At 45.3% G+C, this 20,141-nt stretch overlaps 1 protein-coding gene across 1 annotated transcript in view; it reads right to left on the bottom strand.

Moving 5' to 3' along the window:
* Positions 1 to 8,438: 8,438 nt before the first annotated feature.
* The window catches only part of LOC308368824 (NXPE family member 3-like), a gene marked incomplete at its 3' end in the record, with an annotated part of 66,245 nt that continues 54,542 nt past the window's right edge, over positions 8,439 to 20,141 (bottom strand). Inside the window, exons 3-8 of the mRNA XM_080843090.1 lie at positions 12,182 to 12,613; positions 11,073 to 11,488; positions 10,450 to 10,520; positions 10,115 to 10,318; positions 9,407 to 9,747; positions 8,439 to 8,633 (exon numbers count right to left, since the gene is read on the bottom strand). Of these exons, the coding sequence (XP_080699216.1) occupies positions 8,439 to 8,633; positions 9,407 to 9,747; positions 10,115 to 10,318; positions 10,450 to 10,520; positions 11,073 to 11,488; positions 12,182 to 12,613 (1,659 nt within the window). The remainder of the gene's footprint in view (positions 8,634 to 9,406; positions 9,748 to 10,114; positions 10,319 to 10,449; positions 10,521 to 11,072; positions 11,489 to 12,181; positions 12,614 to 20,141) is intronic.

Below are 20,141 nucleotides of genomic sequence, written 5' to 3'. Positions count from 1 at the left end.
TTGCCTGCTTCGACTCATGGAAAACGTCCTCCAATTCCGGAGACAACTCAAAGCGCACCCCACTCTGCAGAAGCTTCCGTAATGGTTGCATACATTCAGCCATACTGAAGGCATAGGCCACCTGGTTGACCAGTCTGAACCAGGACCTGATGTCAGTGATGTGCGTGGTCGCGGGAAATCCCGGATCGCCTCCAGGTAACGGCTGCATGGCCGTACGTCAGTCATGGTGATTGTGAAGCCTGCAAAGTCCACCGTGGGTGTGGCGAAGACGAACTTTTCCGGGTTAAGGATGATACCGTTTCTGCCACAAATGTCCAGCCATTGTATCGCCTGGAAGTAGCTCTCTTCAATCGTATCAGCCCACAGCAATGTGTCGTCCACGCACTTGGTCTTGTTGCCGATGTCCGCGACCATGCCATCATAGCGTCGGGAGTAACTGTCACCTGACACCATGTACCCTTGTGGGGCTGAACGGTACTGGTAGCGCCCCCATGGGGTGATAAACGTCGTCTTGTGGCGGTCATCGTCATGCAGCGGGACGCTGTGGTAGCCATTCCAGGCGTTGAATACAGTATTGCGTGCCCACTGGGCACCTGTCTTGCCTGGTGGAAGGGGGATTGCGTGTGGTGGGTCTCACGGAGTGCATGCTTGTTTAGGGCTTGGAAGTCTATACAGTGCGCCGTGGCTTGCCGTTCTTTTTCGCACAGATCACCATGCGGTGACACCACGTTACAGGCGTGCCAATGGGCACTTCCTCCAACACGCCAAGACGAATGTCCTGGTCGAGGACCGCTTTCACTTCACCCTGCCAGTGAATGGCCACGGGAATGGGGGTGTGGCAAGCAACTGGCGTCGCATCCTCATCGAGCATGAGGCGAAGCGGTGGGCCAGACACCCTCGGCAGGGGCTGGTGGGGGCATGTATTGAATGTGCTCTCAGCGTATAACCCAAGTAGGTGTTTCCGTAGAGCTTCCCTGTAAGCCTCCGTGGCTGGCATGGTGAGTGTGGTTAGCCTGGGCGGAGGCTCCGCTCGTCGTGGGCAGTCACACGGGTCCGAGGTCGCCAGGTTGACCTCCCAGACAGTTGGGAACATGTCTGAGATCATGCCCAGGTCCACGCAGGCTGCCCGGGAAAGGAATATACGGTCTGAAGTGTCTGTCACGTACGCGATCTGGCGTTGCTGCTGTCACCAGCGAACCTGGCGATGGCGGCCCGAGGATCCGTATTCCCCCATTGTTTGCGGCCTTCATGGTCATGGATACGGGAAGGTCCTCTGTGCTCAGGCCCATCTGCTGGGCGACCCTGACGCCGATCAGGCAGCTCTGGCACCCTGTGTCAGCCATGGCAGGCAGGGATACAGCGCTGGTGCGTTTCCGAAGGTCGAGGCCCAGTGTTTTGTAGTCCTCACGTTCAGTGGTGAGTGTGAGGTGGACGTATGGCTGTGTGTTGGATGGGCGCTTCATCCACTTGTCACACATGTCATCATAGAGGTGGTGGGCGAGGGGGAGTGTGTGTGCTTTGTCGCTAGCGCTGGTCATGGGATTAAGGTCTGGGGAGTTTCCTGGCCAATGGACCCAAAATATCAATGTTTTGTTCCCCGAGCCACTTAGTTATCACTTTTGCCTTATGGCAAGGTGCTCCATCATGCTGGGAAAGGCATTGTTAATCAACAAACTGTTCCTGGATGGTTGGGAGAAGTGGCTCTCGGAGGATGTTTTGGTCCAGCAAGCGCCAGGACCGTCTCCTAAACATGATTCAGCTGCGGGATCGGGTCACCTCCAGCACAGAGCTTGCTCAGGAATGGCAGCAGGCAGGTGTGAGTGCATATGCAAAGCCCAGTGAGGCGAAGACTTTTGGAGGATGGCCTGGTGTCAAGAAGGGCAGCAAAGAAGCCATTCTCTCCAGAAAAAACATCAGGGACAGACTCATATTCTGCAAAAGGTACAGGAATTGGACTTCTGAGGACTGGGGTAAAGTCATTTTCTCTGATGAATCCCCTTTCCAATTGTGTGGGGCATCTGCAAATAAGCTTGTCAGGAGAAGACAAGGTGAGCGCTACCATCAGTCCTGTGTCAAGCCAACAGTAAAGCATCCTTAGACCATTCATGTGTGGGGTTGCTCCTCAGCCAAGGGAGTGGGCTCGCTCACAATTCTGCCTAAGAACACAGCCATGAATAAAGAATGGTACCAAAACATCCTCCGAGAGCCACTTCTCCCAACAATCCAGGAACAGTTTGGTGATGAACAATGCCTTTCCCAGCATGATGGAGCACCTTGCCGTGAGGCAAAAGTGATAACTAAGTGGCTCGGGGAACAAAACATTGATATTTTGGGTCCATTGGCCAGGAAACTCCCCAGACCTTAATCTCATTGAGAACTTGTGGTCAATCCTCAAGAGGCTGGTGGACAAAAAAAAAACAAACAATTTCTGACAAACTCCAAGCATTGATTATGCAAGATCTTCCTGCATTCCCACGACATATTACAATCACTACCAAAGTAGTACTGTCAACAAACTATAATGATGTCACCGCATTTAAACTTACAAAAGCGATGTACTTACTAGTCAACTCTACGTCAGCACTGGCCATGCAAGGTTCAGGACTGATTTGAGCCATTTCAACCCATAAAATGTTAATTTTAATAAAAATGGTAATATTTTCTATATGAACGCCAGCATTGTTGTTTCATCACAGTACAGTTATAGCATTGAGTTTACAGCTAAAAAAACAAACAAATTTGAGTGTGCACTACCTCATTAAATTGAACAGGTATATCTTATATTATCCACAAGACAAGGTTGTCAATGGTGTTTTTGATCATTCAGATCATAGGTAAACAATTAGGTGTTAACACATTATTTAAAGCAGTCATCAAACAACAAACTTCTAGACATTCATCTGATGCAAATATAATGTTTATTATAGAATTTGTCAATTATGAAATCAAACAAAAAAAGGAGCTAATTAGTTGACGGAGACAAGCTGCACAACATGCCTGCCCAAGCAGCAAATCCAAAACTGCTGTAACCAAACAAAAATAACATCATGAGATCACACAGTACAGACAAAGCAGAGACAAGGCACAATACTGAGATTTTTGGTGATGTATAAAAACCTTCATGGCAGGTCTCTTCTTCTTGTGTTGTCTCCTGAGTGGCAGGGCTTATCAGAGGTGACCAGCTTCACAGGGGAGAGACGATCACTCTCCTGTCTCCCCACATCTAGATGGTGGGCCGCCTCGGCCAAAGTGAGGTCCACCCTCTGGGCCTCAAAGACGTTTTGAAGTGGAACAGGAGGCACACCCACACTCTGGGCCTTAGAGACGTCCTGGAGTGAAACGGACGTATGATCCTAAGGTAGCGCCACTAGATCAGTCTCATTGAAGTCCTTATGGGCTGGGTCTTTACCAAGCCTCTTCAGTGTTGTCATCCAGTGAGGCTCGATCCAGTCTGGTAGCTTCTGAGGCAGGGCAAAATCATGTAACTAACAATTTAAGCAGTAAAACATTCAAAATATTTGTTTAAAATAGTATATCACTTTAGTAAATACATTTAATTACCCTACATCAAGAAACAGTTCAAAACTTAATTTATTCTGTCATATTATGTAGAAAACACACCATTTTACTGTGAAAATATATATATAAAAAAAAATCATGGGAAAAAACCATAATGTCACAACCACGTAATTACCCTAAAATGTACTGTATTGTTCTGTCTAAATTACAAATGTTGCTGCTGTGTACATTTAAATGTACAACATAAAACCATTTCACCATTCAGCAGAAACGTACCTTCATTTCTACAGAAATTAGATATTACAAATATGGTATATGTCTGTTAAATTGATTTCAAGGTACACTGTAAAAAGTGGTGCTGAGTAGAAGTTAATTGCACTAGATTAAAATGTAAATATTTATTGGCCTTTTGATTTAACAAACTAATATTGTGTTCAGGAAATATACATTTTACTACTATATTCTTAAAGCAATATGTTCTCTTAAATGTATCGTAATGCTCCCTTGCGGGGTACGTGTTACTAGATATTAATTTGACCGCCAACCAGGATCCCGGATTTCCGAAAACTTAAGCCCCCCGCCCAAAGAGGGTATTTAAATTATCTTTGTACCAAATATGGCACACATACAGCGTATTGAGGTGTATTAGATAGTGTTGTACTACTGCATGTACAAACCAGCATGAGACAAATAGTAGAACTTTGATTTTGTGAAGAGAATTTGGTTCGATGTAAAAACTATTTCTTGATGAGCTTTATCTCCAACGGCTTTTTAACGTTCATCTGCCAACGTCCCTACTGAGCTTAGGTGCTGATTACTTGGTGTAGTACAGGTCACGAGATATTTCAAAATTGATTTGAATGCTAAAAACAAGCCGATATTTAGCTCCCTATTTACTACTACGGTCTTAAAAACACCTTTCTCGTAGTGGCGCCAATGTTTCCATCGGTTAACGCAGTATTACCACAACAATAGCAATGATAATAACACTAATGGTAGTACGAGCTAGACCTTCCCTTTTCCATTTTAAACCATGATTACAAAAATGTCTCAGCTAAAAATACAAAACAGACTATGGAAGGATGAGTACATGTTGCGGGCACTTGAGGAGGTAGCTGCAGGCATGCCAGTGTGCCAGGAAAGTCGGGTCTTCCATGTCCCTCGTAACGCCTTGAGGGACAGGGGGAGTGGGCGGGTGACCCAAGGCAGCCTTGGAGGGCCCAAGCGACAACTGCTAGCAGTTGACGAGGAAGCTTTGGTCCAGTACTGTCGGTACTGTGCAGCGCACGGGTTCCCACTCACCAATCCCCAGCTCCTGGCAAATGCCAACGCGGTGAGGAAGAAGAGGAGCCAACCAGAAGGTCAGCCACCACTTGGAAATAAGTGGTGGTATTGCGTTAAGAGGAGGCACGTGGCTGTGCTTAGCATAAGAACACCAGAGCACATTGACCCGGCTAGGGCCTGCTGTGCCACGATGGAGACGGTGAGAAGGTACTTTGACCTCCTCGAGGCAACTATAACTGAGCATGGGGTGAGGGACAAATCGTCACAGGTGCACAACTGTGACGAAACAGGTTTCAATATGGAGAAGAGCAGGTGCAAGGTGCTGGCACACCGGGGGACAAAACACCCCTTCCTTCTGGCCCCCCACGAGATACCATGTGTCAGTCCTGGCCTGCTTCAACGCAGCTGGGGAGGATGTTCCACCAATGATCATCTATTCTTAACACTTCCCTGGGGGCCAGTACACCGGAGGAGGCCCCCCCTTCCTCCTCCATGCAAGGAAAGAGCGCCCTTTGCTCCTCATATTCGACGGGCACAAGTCCCACCTAACACCACCTGTCGTTGAGGCGGCTAGGAGGAAGGGTGTTGTGCTCCTGCATCCCCCACCACACACCTCCAATGCCCTGCAGCCGCTGGACGTGGGATTCTTTGCCCCTTTGAAGCAGGGTTTGCCACGGTGCCTGGCAATCTCTGTCACGTCAATAATTCTAACTTTGTCAATAGATCAGAATTTGCCAAAGCTTTCCGCCACCCGTCCCAGTGGCTTAAAGACTGGGGTGTTGTGGTGGAGGGGTTTAAGAAGTGTGGCATCTTCCCTCTAAACTGGGATGCCATAAACACTAGCCGCCTCTGGCCGCAGAGCCCAAACCACCACTGCCACCACCAGCGGACCATCCTCCTCCTCCTCAGAAAATGCCTCTGCACCCCCCACAACTACTCCCCGCCTCCAACCTACTCTGACATGCCCCCCCCCCCCCCCCCCCCCCCCCCGACCTTGCAAAGGGTCCTGACCCGGGTTCAGTACCAGAACACTGTCCTGATAAGATTGACATCTGAGGCCCAAGTCATTACTGGGGAGGAGTATGAGAGGCTCCTGCTCCAGAGGGAGCAACAAGCTACAGCGGCCAGAGAGTCAAAGGAGCAGAGGGCTCAACAGAGAAACAGAAGCCAAAAATATACACAATCTTCTAGAATATTTTTAATTTCAAGGAGTGAATAATGTTTATAAAATAATCTATGAATTTGTTCTGACATTTTGAGTCCTCCAGGGGAGCCCCCAGCTGCAGAGGCAGGCCTAGCACCTGCTCCACACCTGTGCCGCCTTCACTGTACTGTTCATAATCTGACTGCACTGATCATTACTTGAGTTATCATGACTGCAGTGTTTATAATCTGACTGCACTGTACACTCAGGACAACGGCCAAGCAAGGATTCCAATCTGTTTATACTGTATTTTCTACAGCTGTAATCCTATATATCTGTAATGTGAGTTGTTTATAACAAACATATTGTTTTGTTAGTGTGCACCCCTGTCCTATTGTAGATGTCAAAATGTGTACATCTACGTATATGTAGCGTTTACTTTACATTTAGTATTGTATTCAAACATATTCTTGCTTTCAACAAATATTCATAGATTTTGTATAGACATGCATACATTTTCAAAGAAAATAAATGCCAATAGGCCTGCAGTTACACATTGAAGCTCATATTGTTGCTTATACATGTAAATATCAAAATGCTCAAATTTAGCACAATAATATATATCTATTATGAAGCCACATTCACAAACTATAGTTCCTTGCATTCACTCAGGATGAGATATACATCAAACTTTTATAGTCGTTTGTGGCCAGACACTTGTAACAGAAAGCATCTTATTACACTTAATTCTTGCTCATTCTCTCACTTTCTGTGTTGGTCATATTAGGATCCATTACGCGGTAGGCCTACAGCTAGTTCTTTTTAACACGCATTACAGAAAAAGCTGTTTGAATGCAGATTTGAAATGTTTGAAAGACTTCTTTAAATGTTTAAACATATTTTCTATTTTATATGTATTTCTTTTATTGCTTTACTATTTTCAAGGAATTTATATATATACACACACACACACACACGCATCTGTGCATATAAGTCGTCTTGGTTATTGACGAGGAAATCATGCGTGCCGTTTCCACTCTGTACCAGAGATCATCCACGGGAAGTCCGTCATTGTCATCTTGAGTGGAGGAAACATCGGCAAAGACAAGCAGGCTAACTTCCTTGACTGAGGTTTACCAATCAATTCTGATCATTAATCTAATGTGATCAACAGGCCAACAGGGTATCCTCTTCCTTTCCTCATCAAAAAACCCTCAGGCCTAATAAATTAGGAGATAACTGTTCTGATCATTAACATCATAAGATCAATATGCTATTGTGTTTTCTATTATATAGCAAATAAACAATGTTGAATAGGTCAAGAAAGAACCAATATTTCAGGATTTTATCTTAATTTCCCCAGAAACCATCCAGACTTCTCCTCCCCCAACCCACCCCCCCAAAAAAACAAGTGCAAATACATGTAATATACCCACAGAATTGAACTACCCAATTTAAAGATTCTGTATCATATTGAGAACGGATTATTTCTCTTCTATGTGAGTAATCCAGAAATTGTGGACTTTTAAATATCTACACATGATATCCTCTACATTATGGTGAAGAAAGTTGAAGACTCACTCCCAGTCCAAATATTCCACACACTTCAATTCTCAAACTATTTTTCCATTTATTTAGAATTACATTTAGTAATTTGGTAGACGCTTTCATCCAAAGTAATTTAAGTAATCAAAAAGTGAGGTACAACACATGCATGTAGCCTATCAGGTGCTGTAGAACATTAACCAGATTCAGCTTCACCAGATTCAAGTGTCAGGTAGCTTTTTCTTTTGACAACAGGAACTACAGTACACACCGCACCGCACCACAGGACAGTAAATAGTATATCTTGCATGAATAGTCAATAGCACAGTGATGCATCACGCTTAGAGGTTGGAACAGGATCCAGCTGATGTTTGTGTTCTTTGTTTAGTTAGTTCAGGCTGTTGTGGCATTTATGGATACTGGATTCAGAGTTGCAGTCTTATGGAGTTAGATTAGTTTCATAATTCACAAACCAACGAAACGCGTTTCAAACAAAAATGCATTTGTGAAACTGCGTGCGTTCGGAAAGTTCCAAAAATCCACACGAACGAATGCAGGGATTTGTAACTTGTGTTATTCGGGTTGCAAACAAATGTCATGGTGTCATTTATTTGTGAATCACAAAATACATTTGTGAAACATGAAATACATTCGCGTTTCGTTTGTTTGAATCGCGTTTTGTTTGTTTGTGACTCGCGTTTCGTTGGTTTGAAACGTGTTTCGTTTGTTTGTGAATTATGAAACTAATCTAACTCCATATTGTCTCTCATGGCCTTTGTGTTTTACGTCAGGGTGTCACAGGCCTGGAGTCCTGTAGTAGTACCTCAGCCTGCATGCTCCTATGTCCGCTGTGCGTTGGGTGTTTTGGAGACGGGACTGCTGAGTGGACCAGAGAGACAATCTGGAATCAGGGGCAGTAGTGGGGGTAAGAGGAAAGGTAGTGTCCTTACTTGGGGCAGATAAAGGAGAGAAGTATGTCAATTTCGTTTTTAACAATAATTTGGGCAGGATGGATGTCCTCTATGTTGTAGTGACAGGCGGTCATCTGCCACACGTCCAGGAAATAAACTCCCACACCACGGAACGCTTCTTGCAGCATTCGATCGAACTGCATGAGGAACCAATCACTGCTATAGATATTCTGCAAAATACACACACACACACACACAGACACACACACAGACACAGACACACAAACACACACACACACATAATAAGATGAGCGTACAGCAGCCCAGAGACTCCTCTAGAGAGCCCTGAACTGTTCCATCTGTATGTCACATCAGGTGTGTGTGTGTGTGTGTGTTCATGAGTGAATGTGAGTGATATGTACTTATTTATCAAATCCAAATAAAGAAGTAAAATGTTCCCAGAGTGAGTGGGTGTGAGTGAAGGTTGCATATATTTTTGGATGGGTGTGTTTGTTTTTAGTACCACTGTCAGATAAACACACACTCACACATGCACAAGCAAATAGGGGCACATGCTCTCACGCCTATTCATGCACCTACATCATTAGGGAATTTGGTAATAATTCATGAGCAGCAAAGATACAAACAGAGGAGGAGGACTTCAGAGAGGCTGACATCCATTTTCTATCCCAGTAGCAAGTAGCCTAGGTATGCTTTATGCTGATGCTGGGTACTCACCAAGGTTATGGACATTGGAGTTCAACAGCCTAGACACACTAGGAGACACACACTCACATGTGAGTCTAAACTGCCAGGTCCAGTGCATATGGTAAGAGAAGACTGCTAACAGTGCAGTACATACACAAACACAAGGATGCACACACTTCCACACTCACTCATACACAGACAGACACATATGGAAACACACAATTACTTGTGAGTCTAAACTGCCCACTGTGGTATTTAATGCATGTGGTAAGAGAAGGCTGCTCCCAGTGCTCACCTTGTACCCTGTTGTGTTGGCGGACTTGATGATGACCTTGGTCTCCGGTGCCCGCCTCAGCAGCGCCACGACCGCGCGGCGGACCTGCGACACCCGGTAGGCGTAGTAGGATAGCGGGTAGTTGGTGAAGTGCGCCCACATGTCGAAGACGACGATGGTGTGCGGACCACCGGCCATGCCATCGATCTCGTTGCTCATGTAGTGCAGCGACACCACCGGGGCCTTGGGGAGGCGCAGAGGGAGGCCGTGTGAGCGGAAGTGCAGGTCAATGTTGTTCTGCACGTCCACGGCCATATGGGGCCCAGAATGGTACACGCCGTGGAGGTCCATACGCTTCAGAGCTGTGAGAAACAACAGAGTGTGATAACCACGCCTTTGCTTGATGGACAAACAGCTAGTTGTATATATGTGTGAGAAAAAACAACAGCGAGTTGGTCAAGGATTTAAGATACATTTATTTACTGATTTCAAAATATAATTTAGACAGTTATATGATCATATAACAATGATGTAACCATGATGATGATAATAATATTTATATATAATATGAAGATAAAAATAATATAAAAAGGTTTGCCCATACTCCAGTGCATTCTGTTTCAGGTGTTTTTTAGTTTTCATTTACACAGTTTAGTCCCTGAAATGTCTACAAAGAGAGTACTAAATCTTCTCCTGTGAGAAGCACAGTGTGATATTTGTGTGTCTTACTTGGCACAGCCAGGATGAGGTAGTCAAACCACTGTCTAAGGGTGGAGTCTCCCATAATGTAGATGTGCCTGTTCTTCAGACACTGGGTCGCGTCATCCTCTGCAAAATTACGGGCTGCACACACAAACGACGTCCAGACGTCGTTCATGTAGAACCCTGCTGGTATTGGTGTGGGCAGCCCAGGTTTACACGACTCTATCGACCCTAAAGGAGAGACAGTATGGGAGCATGACGTGAGGGTTTTCATGTGTGAGTTTATGTGTATGCGTCGGTGTGTGTGTGTTTTGCACCAGGGTGGCTCTGCAGTCAGTTCCAAAGACAGTTGAAAAACATACCAATGGTTGTATTGGAGGCCATGACTCTAATTAAGCTTGAATCCCCCTTGAGCCACCGGTTCACATGTTGACTGTGGAGAGACAAAGCACTCAGCATCCTGCAGCTTAACTCTCACAGCACCAAGGTCATAGGTTCAATATGCACTTGGTTACATTAAAGGTGCATTAAGGATTAATAGCTATTCGCTAAAGGTATGCTAGCAGCTAAAACTAACGAAATCTCTTGAATGGGCTGACTTTGACATTATGACAAACTAATTCCTCAACGACTGTCCTTACACAGTCAAACATCAATCATGTGCAACACAAGACTAAGTAAGACGGCAAATAAGCTACTTACTAGATCGGCAGAAGGTAATCAAAGTCAGGTCGGCGGGCATCGGCAGGCAAAACTACAGAACGCAGTTATATGCCTATCGACCCTGCTATGCCATTGGCACGGACGCAATTCTCCATATTAAAAGTCATTGTAGTGCCCCAATTTTTTTTAAGCTGTTATTTTAAGGTTAAACTGCTTATCCTAACCCTAATCCTGAAGCATAATTGTTGCATATTGTGCCTTTTAGGACTGTATACCTAAATGATACATAGCATCTCAATAAATACCAAACACTCTTGCTCACCTGTCAAAGAGGACCTCCTCGAGGGCTGTCATGTGATTTTTGTAGCCACCCATGGAGTGGTCCATCAGGGCGCTGCATGGCAGAGTTGGGGGTTTGAGGCACTGCCACGTCAGCCTGGTGTTGGCATCATGGTACTCACAGCAGCAGTCCTTCTTGGAGCTCAGCACCAACCCCTCCCACTTGACGTTGCACTCCACCTTCTCCTCCACTCGAGCTCCCTGGGGGTTACTCCCCACGTAGTAGCCAGTGAAGAAACAGCGGTTGGAATCTGTGCTCCGGTGCCGCTGGAGGGCCTGCACAGCCTCGCTAGAGTGAATCAGGCGGACCGCCACCGACGCCAGGCCGACCCACGGCAGAGTGAACCGGGCCAAGTAGGTACCATTCAGGTGGTCCAGCACCTCTCCAAACACACTGGCCTAACATCCAGGGGGGAAAGTAAAGTAAACAATCACTCATCTATCAAGAACTGTGCGCTTCCTGGGCATTGGTCCCTCGGGTGTCATTTATGGTGAGGGCAATGGGGAGACAACCCAGGGAGGACTGAGGGAGGAAGCTGCTTTGTGGAACTATGGAGTGTCGAGGGATGAGTCCCTGGTCATGCTGCTAAGGAGGGCACTCGCAGACAGGTGTTAAAGGAAGAGGGCATAACATTAGCCAGTGCCATGGAGGCATGGTGATCAGCAGAGCTGAGTGATTGGCAGTTGAGATTCATGCAGGAGGAGAGAGCTCATTTGGACAATGTCAATGTCATAGGGAAACAAAGCGGTTCCAATACATCTGTATGGACGAGATAATATCACAGCGGAGACAGATCCCAAGCTCCTCATAGAGACCCTCAGCGAGGCTATCCTTAACGCTCCCAAGTACTTGCAGAGCTTGCTCCTGGCTAGAGTAGGCTACTGACCTATACTATTACATGCAGTTTTCCCTATGTTATTGCAATAAGAAAGGGTATGGTGAGTGAGATGAGTGCTCAAGTAATTCTTGAATATAAAGGCCTGGTGCCCCTCATGCTGTTATCAACCAATAACAGATCTGTGGAAACTAAATTAAACTAAATAATGAAATTAGCTGAACTGCATAGATGCCAAATAAATACATAAAATTACCTTTAATTTGTTTGAAAAAACCTTTGCCTGGAATAAATCCCCTCCGTAGCTTTTTGGAGTTTTGGTAAAGTCCTTGGCTACGATTGTGACGTAGAGCTCCTCCCCCACATAGTAACTGCCCTTGAGGTCATTAATAACGAAGGTTGAGTGGTCCGGACTGGTGCTATTCTGGTGGTCGTGTAATCCGGTAATCTGGCGGTCTGGTCCGGGCCAGTGGAGCAGCTTCAGCATCCGGTCCCACTCATCCTCACTGAAGCCCGGGTCATTTATGGCGGAGGCTGGAGAGACCGTTTGGTTGTTGGGCTTTGGTGTATGGTCAGGGAGTCCATCGGACCTGGGCATGTGCAGCTGCGGGAGGGGCCTGGGAAGAGGCCGCCCATAGCTGCGGGAGGGGCCTGGGAAGTGGCCGCCCATGTATGTGTACCACATCACCTGAACAGACGTAAACAATCAAACAAATAAACAGTCATTTCTCTCCCCAACATGCCCTGCATCATCCTGCAAAACCATGTCTGCTATTCTGCAGCAGAGCAATATCAAGTGGACACCATAATTTGGGCCAGAGCACAATTATCAAGTTCTTATATACTACTTAATGAAATACAGTGTCACAATTCTAGATTCTAATGCATGTGTGGCTGTCAAGCTTAAAAGGCACTGGGTGCCTAAAAGAGGAGTATTTTAAACGTTGATCAGTTACTACTTAGGCAAGGAGTGACAGTTGCTATGCCAACGCCAATACGTCACCTGGGCACTTTTTGGATTCTACTGCCTGGCGCTGAATTAAATTCCTCATAATGCGATTTACTTCAGAGCATCTCACATTGTACTTCGCTACCTGAGACCAGCTTGCTTGTATTTGACCTGCAATAAACCAACCAAAACAACCATGTGCTTGATGTTTGACTTTGGTAGGAAAGTTGTTGATTCGCTAGTTTATTATAGTATCAAAGTAAGCACAATTCATCAGCTAGCTCGTGCTAGTGCTACGAGCTATCTAGTTAGCTTTAAGCTATTCATCTGTTGTTGTGCTTACATTTAGAAAGTCCTTAATGTGTTGTGATTTTAAGACATATCTGACGGCACCAACAATTACATTTGAACAAAAGAGGGCATTGTTTGCACAACATTTTACTTAAGAACAACGGGGGATTGCTAGCTTTGACATGCTAGCGGACATTGCTCACTTACAGGATACCAGCAGGCAGGTGTAGCTAAAACTTTTTAGTCGCTTAATATTGTGCCTAAACGGACACTATGTACCCCGACACATTGTCGCACAAAAGGAGGAATTGCTATTAGCAATATTGATGCTAGCGTCGAAACCTGTTGATGTGTGCTTACTTACAAAAGACCGGCAGCCAATATTAAGCGGCTAAAAAGTAGCTGATGGCTTTCAAACAACTCTTGAGACTCTCTAACTGATAGCTAAAAAGTGTCCAGGTGCCTAGTGTCCGTTTAGGCACAATATTAAGCGACTAAAAAGTAGCTGATGGCTTTCGAACGACTCTTGAGACTGATAGCTAAAAAGTGGCCGGGCTACGTGGTGACCGGGTTACGTAATGCTAACGTTGGCATAGTAACTGTCACTCAAGAGGCGTTCGAAAGTCAACATTACGTCACCCGGGCTCTTTTAGGCACCCGGTGCCTTTTAAGCTTGACATGGCCATGGAGCGGTAGTGCATCACACAGAAAAGTATGCGCCCGCCGCACAGCATTATGGTGCGACTATGCCGGCAAGTTACAATAGACCAGTATACTGAATTAAAGTAATTTCAGCTTGCATCATGTCCATATGTGTATGTGTTGATCTGGAGTCAGTTTGGTAGGATTTGGATAAATAAATGTTTTAATTTTAAAAAATGGATTTATTTTTTAAAGATATTCATGTAATTTCCGTGCAAAATTGGTTTACCCAAACCAGCGGACAAATAATTCAGCCCACTGCAACACTTCAAAAGTAGCCCAATTCCGCGGTAAAACCGCAGACCTGGCAACACTGGTAAGGATGTCTATGGGCTGATATATATATATGAATACGTAACGGCAAGAGTGAGAGCATTGTTTAAAGCAAGGGCATAGGTTTGCATATGGTCCATAGGGACTTGTCACAACCAAAGTTTGGGATAGACACAATTGCCCCACCAATATTTAGTTAATTTGAATGGATTTTTTATTTGCAAACTCATTCCTATTAGGGATGCACGATAATATCGGCAAGACATCGGTATCGGCAGATATCGGCTTCAAAACCTAATTATCGGTATCTGTAGATATGAAAGATTTCTTCCGATATGCCTGGCCGATAAGGTGACGTGTAAATTATGCGCACGCGAAGCAAATGTTTATGAGCGTCGGCTGTGTGGCAGTAGCCTACTTCACAGTATCAGAGGATGATGACAAAATGCCTATTTGTTCGAAAACTTTTCAGGAGAAGGAGGAGGAGATGCAGCTTGGCCATAACGTAGGTTGCATGCATAGATGCAGACTACCCGCGTGCCACGCTTTACAACATTACCTGTCGCGCTAATAGACGTTAATAAGTTACGGTGTTAGCTAGACAACACTAGCTTGCTAGCTTGCATGCTACGTGACACCAGAGAAGTTGATGATACCTCCTTTCACGGGATGTGAAACGTTATGTCACAAGCCCACGCTATCTTTACACGGCTCACTTTTGCATTTATGGAATTTATACAGCTAACTTGGCAATAACGTTACATAGATTAGTCTAGAAATCCTAGAAGGGACGTTATTAAATTGTAAGTCAGTTAACCAAGGTTAGCTTGCAAAGTTAACCAAGCATGCTACGTGACACCAGAAAAGTTGATGATGCCTCATTTGATGCGATGTGAAACGTTATGTCACGAGCCCACGCTATCTGTACATGGCTTACTTTTCCATATATGGAATTTATACAGCTAACTTGGCAATAGTTTAGTCTAGAAATCCTAGAAGGGACGTTATTAAACTGTAAGTCAGTTAACCAACGTTAGCTTGCCAAGTAAGCCAAGCTGCATTTCCAGAGTGCAGTTGTTCAAGTTCAAATCCTAGAAGGGACGTTATTAAACTGTAAGTCAGTTAACCAACGTTAGCTTGCCAAGTAAGCCAAGCTGCATTTCCAAAGTGTAGTTGTTCAAGTTCAAGGAGGTACTGTTCAAGTATGAAAATTGTGACGTGAAAATATAAATAAATCTGTCATATTTTAAACCATTTCAGTTTCATGAGTGAATGTCTTTTTCTAAAATGATACAAATCAAGTCTGTAATGTCCTGTATTTACAGCAATACCCTAGCATAATAACAAATTAATTATAGTGCAGGAGAGACTTTTCAATAATTAAAAAGCTGAGGTGTATATATCGGTATCGGCATCGGCAATCGGCCAAAATGAGCTTGTAAATATCGGCATATCCGATATCGGCTAAAATTCAATATCGTGCATCCCTAATTCCTATTATTATCTATACTATTTTCGTTGCCCAGAAGAGTAACCAATAAATGGCCACATTTTCAAATGCACCCTCGAGCCTTTGAGACAAGATACTGTCATTTCATTGGCTGAAGTGCAAGGGCGTAGGTTTGCATAGGGTTCATAGGGACTAGTCAAGACCAAAGTTTGGGAAAGACAATTTGTTAATTTGAGAAAAAATATTTTGCACAATATATTTGCAAACTCATTCATATTATTATCAATACTATGTTCGTCGCCCAGAAAACTGAAAAATACAATTCCAAGTTCCTAAGCGCCCTCGAGCCTGCGAGACAAGATGCTGTCATTTAATTGGCTGAAGTGGCAGTAAGAAACACTTCATGAAGTTGGACTTGTAGAAAAAGAGCTGCTAGTAGTATGACACGGTAAGCTACTAAATACGCCAGGAAATAATAAAGCCTCATATCAGTATTTCGTTGGGTCTCAGCATTGATATTTAGAGCCTTTTGTGCTTTGTAGATAGGAAAAAAACGCCTAAAAAGAAGAGAGGTGTCAGAAGTTTTTTTTTTCATCCAGAAAGTAAGCCGTTATCAAGAAGCCCAGGTCGTTGTTAGTTACCTAGCTAGTAGGAAAACTACCAACACAGTGCTACACAATTATACAATGGAAACGGACCCAGATAATATGAACGTGTTCACCGTTCAAATTCATTATTTCTAATTAAGTTGCGTTCAGTTCATCATTCTCGTAAAAATGAACGTTCTTTTGAACGCGTTCATGCACAACACTGGTTTCAGCCCTACTTGTACTGAATGACCGCTCAGCAGACGCTGTGGAAATGGGCATTGTCAACAAGACCCTCAGGACGCAAAGAATGTTTGGGTAGAAATTTGCCGAACTTTCCTGAGCTTGACAAAGCTCACTGCGTTTTGGCTGTAACTTATTTAGCTGTTTCCACAGCTCCAGCTCTGTATCTGCAGCTTCAATGCTGGGTATTGTGCGCCGATATTTCCTGCCATACATTGTCGGATAAGGACGACACTTTATCTGGAAGCAAAACATTTTTTTTTCTTCTCGTGTAGCAGAAGGCTGCAGGCGCCACTGGTGCCAGGTGTCTTAGGCAAAATGCGTAATGATATAGCAGTAGGTTTGTAATACCTTAACCTCCCTGACCAACCCTTTGTTGAAGTTTTCTAAGGTGGATTCTTGCTCGCTTGCCATTCCATAGAAAAAGAATACATAATTGATCAAACCTTCGAAAAAGAGTCACTGGAACATTCACAGGGAGGGACTGCAAGATATAATTGAATTTAGGAGCTACAGTCATCTTTAAAACATTAGCCTTAGCCCACATGGACAGGTGAAGTGGTGACCACCTTTCTATATCAAGTAGTGCAGGGCTCTTCAATAGGCGGCCCGCGGGCCGGATCCGGCCCTTGTGATGCTTTGGCCTGGCCCCCAGAGTGAGCTCCAGTAGCCTCATTCAGTTTGTGACTATTGCTAATTGTACACTCTCACGTGCAGTGGGTGGCGGTATGCACCCATATAGGTAGTGGTATATTTTTTTCCTACTCTGATATGTATGGCCAGAAAACCTTTGCCTTTAAGTATTTTCTTAAAACGTTGATCAGTTATTACTTAGAAACATTACTTCTTGTGGAAACTACTTGTAATGAACCGTAGTTTGTTCAAATTGTTTACTTTGATGATAATCCTAAACGCTAACGCGGCCTCTATGGAATTTTCCCCTATAAGTTAAGCTAACGTAATTTCTATCACAATTAAACATGCAATGGAAAGTGATTGTTTTTAGAAACTAATGTTACGAGATGAGATTACATAGATTACTCTGTATGTCTGCTCAGTTTTATAGTGCTTCTTAAGTAAAGGTTTGAAAAGAACTTCAAGCTTCAGACTTTCTCTTGAATAAAACTGATTTCTATCTGCCAAGCCAATTTAGCAGGCTAGAGGGACCATGCCACAAACAGAGAAGCACGGGCAGAATAGTAAAAAAAAGAATTGGTGCACTTGGAAGTAGTTTGCCAGTTAAATTCTAAAGAACTGATACAGTTCACCTGAACTGAGTGACATTGGAAACACTTCTCCTTGACAGTGACTGGAGAACAAGCGTCGATGAAAGGGAGGAAGTTACTGACAGTCTCCATCGCTGGCCGCACAGTACAACACTCATTCTGGCTGGCCAATATTCAGGATAACAGCATCATTGGCCTGGACTTATTGACTGTGTGGGGGGCTAATGTGAACGTAAAAGACTCTCTGCTTCACATAGGCAAGGTTACCGTGAGTCTGCGCGCTGTTGGGGAAGTGACAAAAACATGAAGCGCTGCAGCAGTTGGGGCTGTGCCGGCAGCAGGAATGTCATCAGCTGCCAGGCAAACGAAACACGGCAGTCCTCTCACAGGTCCGCTTCACAGACAGCACGCTCCTTCCAGTCCGGGCTGGTCCCCGCCCCCTCCCACCGCCACAGCTGAGCTAGGCTCCGGAAGTACAACATCATGGGGTGAAATACTGTTTGGGGGGCTCTCTGGTTAAGGCATAGCTGGCCAAAGGAGTTTAATGCTTAGCACCTAATGGGGTTCCCATTTCATCTGTCCTGTGCCCCAGTCCTGTCCTGTACAAAATAAACCTTTTTATAAGCATACTCTGTCCGTGTATTGTCTGTCACCTGGGAGGATCAGTGACCTGAGCGTGATTGCTGGGCACGACACTATCACAACACGGCGAGCACGGAGAGCAGGTGATCGGCTGCTTCAGCAGAGCCCTCAGCCAACCGGAGAGGAACTACTGCGTCACAAGATGAGAGCTACTGGCGTTGGTGCTAGGAATTAAGCAGTTCCGGACTTACCTCTATGTTCAAAAGTTTCTCCTGCGCACTGACCATGCCGCCCTCACCTGGCTGTTGAACTTTCGCAAGCCAGAGGGGCAGCTAGCTCGTTGGCTAGAGACACTGCAAGATTATGACTTTGGCATCCAACATCGGGCTGGCAAACTGCACGGCAATGCGGATGCGCTGTCTCGGCGACCGTGTGCGACAACGCAGTGCCGGCAGTGTGAGCGTCACGAGTTAAAGAGCGATGTTCTCTCGTTTCAGCGCCCCGGAGGAACTGCACAGCGACCAGGGGAGGAACTTCGAGGCAGAGGTGTTCCAGGACGTCTGCCGATTGCTGGGGGTGAAAAAGACGCAAACAACCCCACTACACCCTCAGAGCGATGGACTGGTGGAACGCTTTAACAAGGCGCTGGCGGAGCAGTTGACCATCACTGGCAATCAGCAGGCAGATTGGGACCTTCACATCCCCATGGTCCTGTGGGCGTACAGGAGCGCAGTCCAGGAGAGCACCGGATGCACACCCGCTTCCCTGATGTTCGGCCACGAGCTCCGGATGTCCGTGGTCCTGGCGTTTGGACCACCCCCGGAGGCAGCGGTCGAGCCGGGATTAAACTACTACTACCGGCTGCGTGACCAGCTCCGCAAAGCGCATGAGCTCAACCGGGAGGCGCTGCACACGGCGGGTACACGTCAGAAGCGGGCCTGCGACAACCGCTCTACTGGACAGAACTTTGCTGCGGGCGGGTTTATTCCCCGCAGCGGAAAAGAGGTATGTGTCCAAAGTTGTCTAGCAAGTGGATAGGGCCATGTGTTGTGCTAGATAAACTGTCAGATGCTGTGTACCTTGTGCAGCTAACAGGGCGTTAAAGAACTGTGGTCCTTCACTGGGACCGCCTAGCACCCTACCGGCCCTTAGCTCGCATCAGTGGGGAAATAGAGACTGTGGGGGAATCGTCCACTGGGACTGTAACATCTCCGCCTGCAACGAGGACGCTAGTGAACCACTCGGGGCGTACCCGCAGGGCCCCTGCCCATCTTCAGGACTTTGTCATGCAGGCTGGGGTTTATGGGGACATATAACCCGCCTGGAGGGGGCTATGAAGCGTAGCTGGGATGCCACTACGCGGCCTAGTGTTATTGTTATGCCGCAGTGTATGATGGGAGTCATACATCCCAGCTGTTAGCCTAGCCGTAATGCTAGGTGTTGGTTATATCTTGTTGTTATATGTGTATCCATATAAATACCTGATTGTAATGGTTCCTGTTGTGATTTGTCATATATGTGAAGTGCCACCGTGTTGGTGTAAGAGATGCAATGTTGTTATAATTCCCTGAATTTATTGTAATCTTTGTCTGAGTTCAGTGTTCGAGAATAGTAAAGAGTTTGGAACATCATCTGTTGACTCAGAGCACTCTTTACTTCGCCACAATACCATGCACTTTTAAGAATTGCAATTCTATTCAGTTCCACGCAATGCACTTTGTTGGTGGAGATACATTTCATTCAGCCTGTCACTCAAATCAGTTTAATCTTAAATATTGAGGATAATGACCAGTAAAGTTGTGTTGGTACATCTATGTACAATGAAGTGCATGTTTTTGTTAGTTCATTGCATTTCTTCAATTGTCTGTTAATATGTCTTGGTTATCGCTGGTTTGATTTTTGAATCCTTGGGC

Source organism: Sprattus sprattus (assembly GCF_963457725.1).
Source record: "Sprattus sprattus genome assembly, chromosome: 8".
Lineage (NCBI taxonomy): Eukaryota > Metazoa > Chordata > Actinopteri > Clupeiformes > Clupeidae > Sprattus > Sprattus sprattus.
Note: the sequence above shows the minus strand (reverse complement) of the source record. Positions and strands in the feature narration are given on the sequence as shown.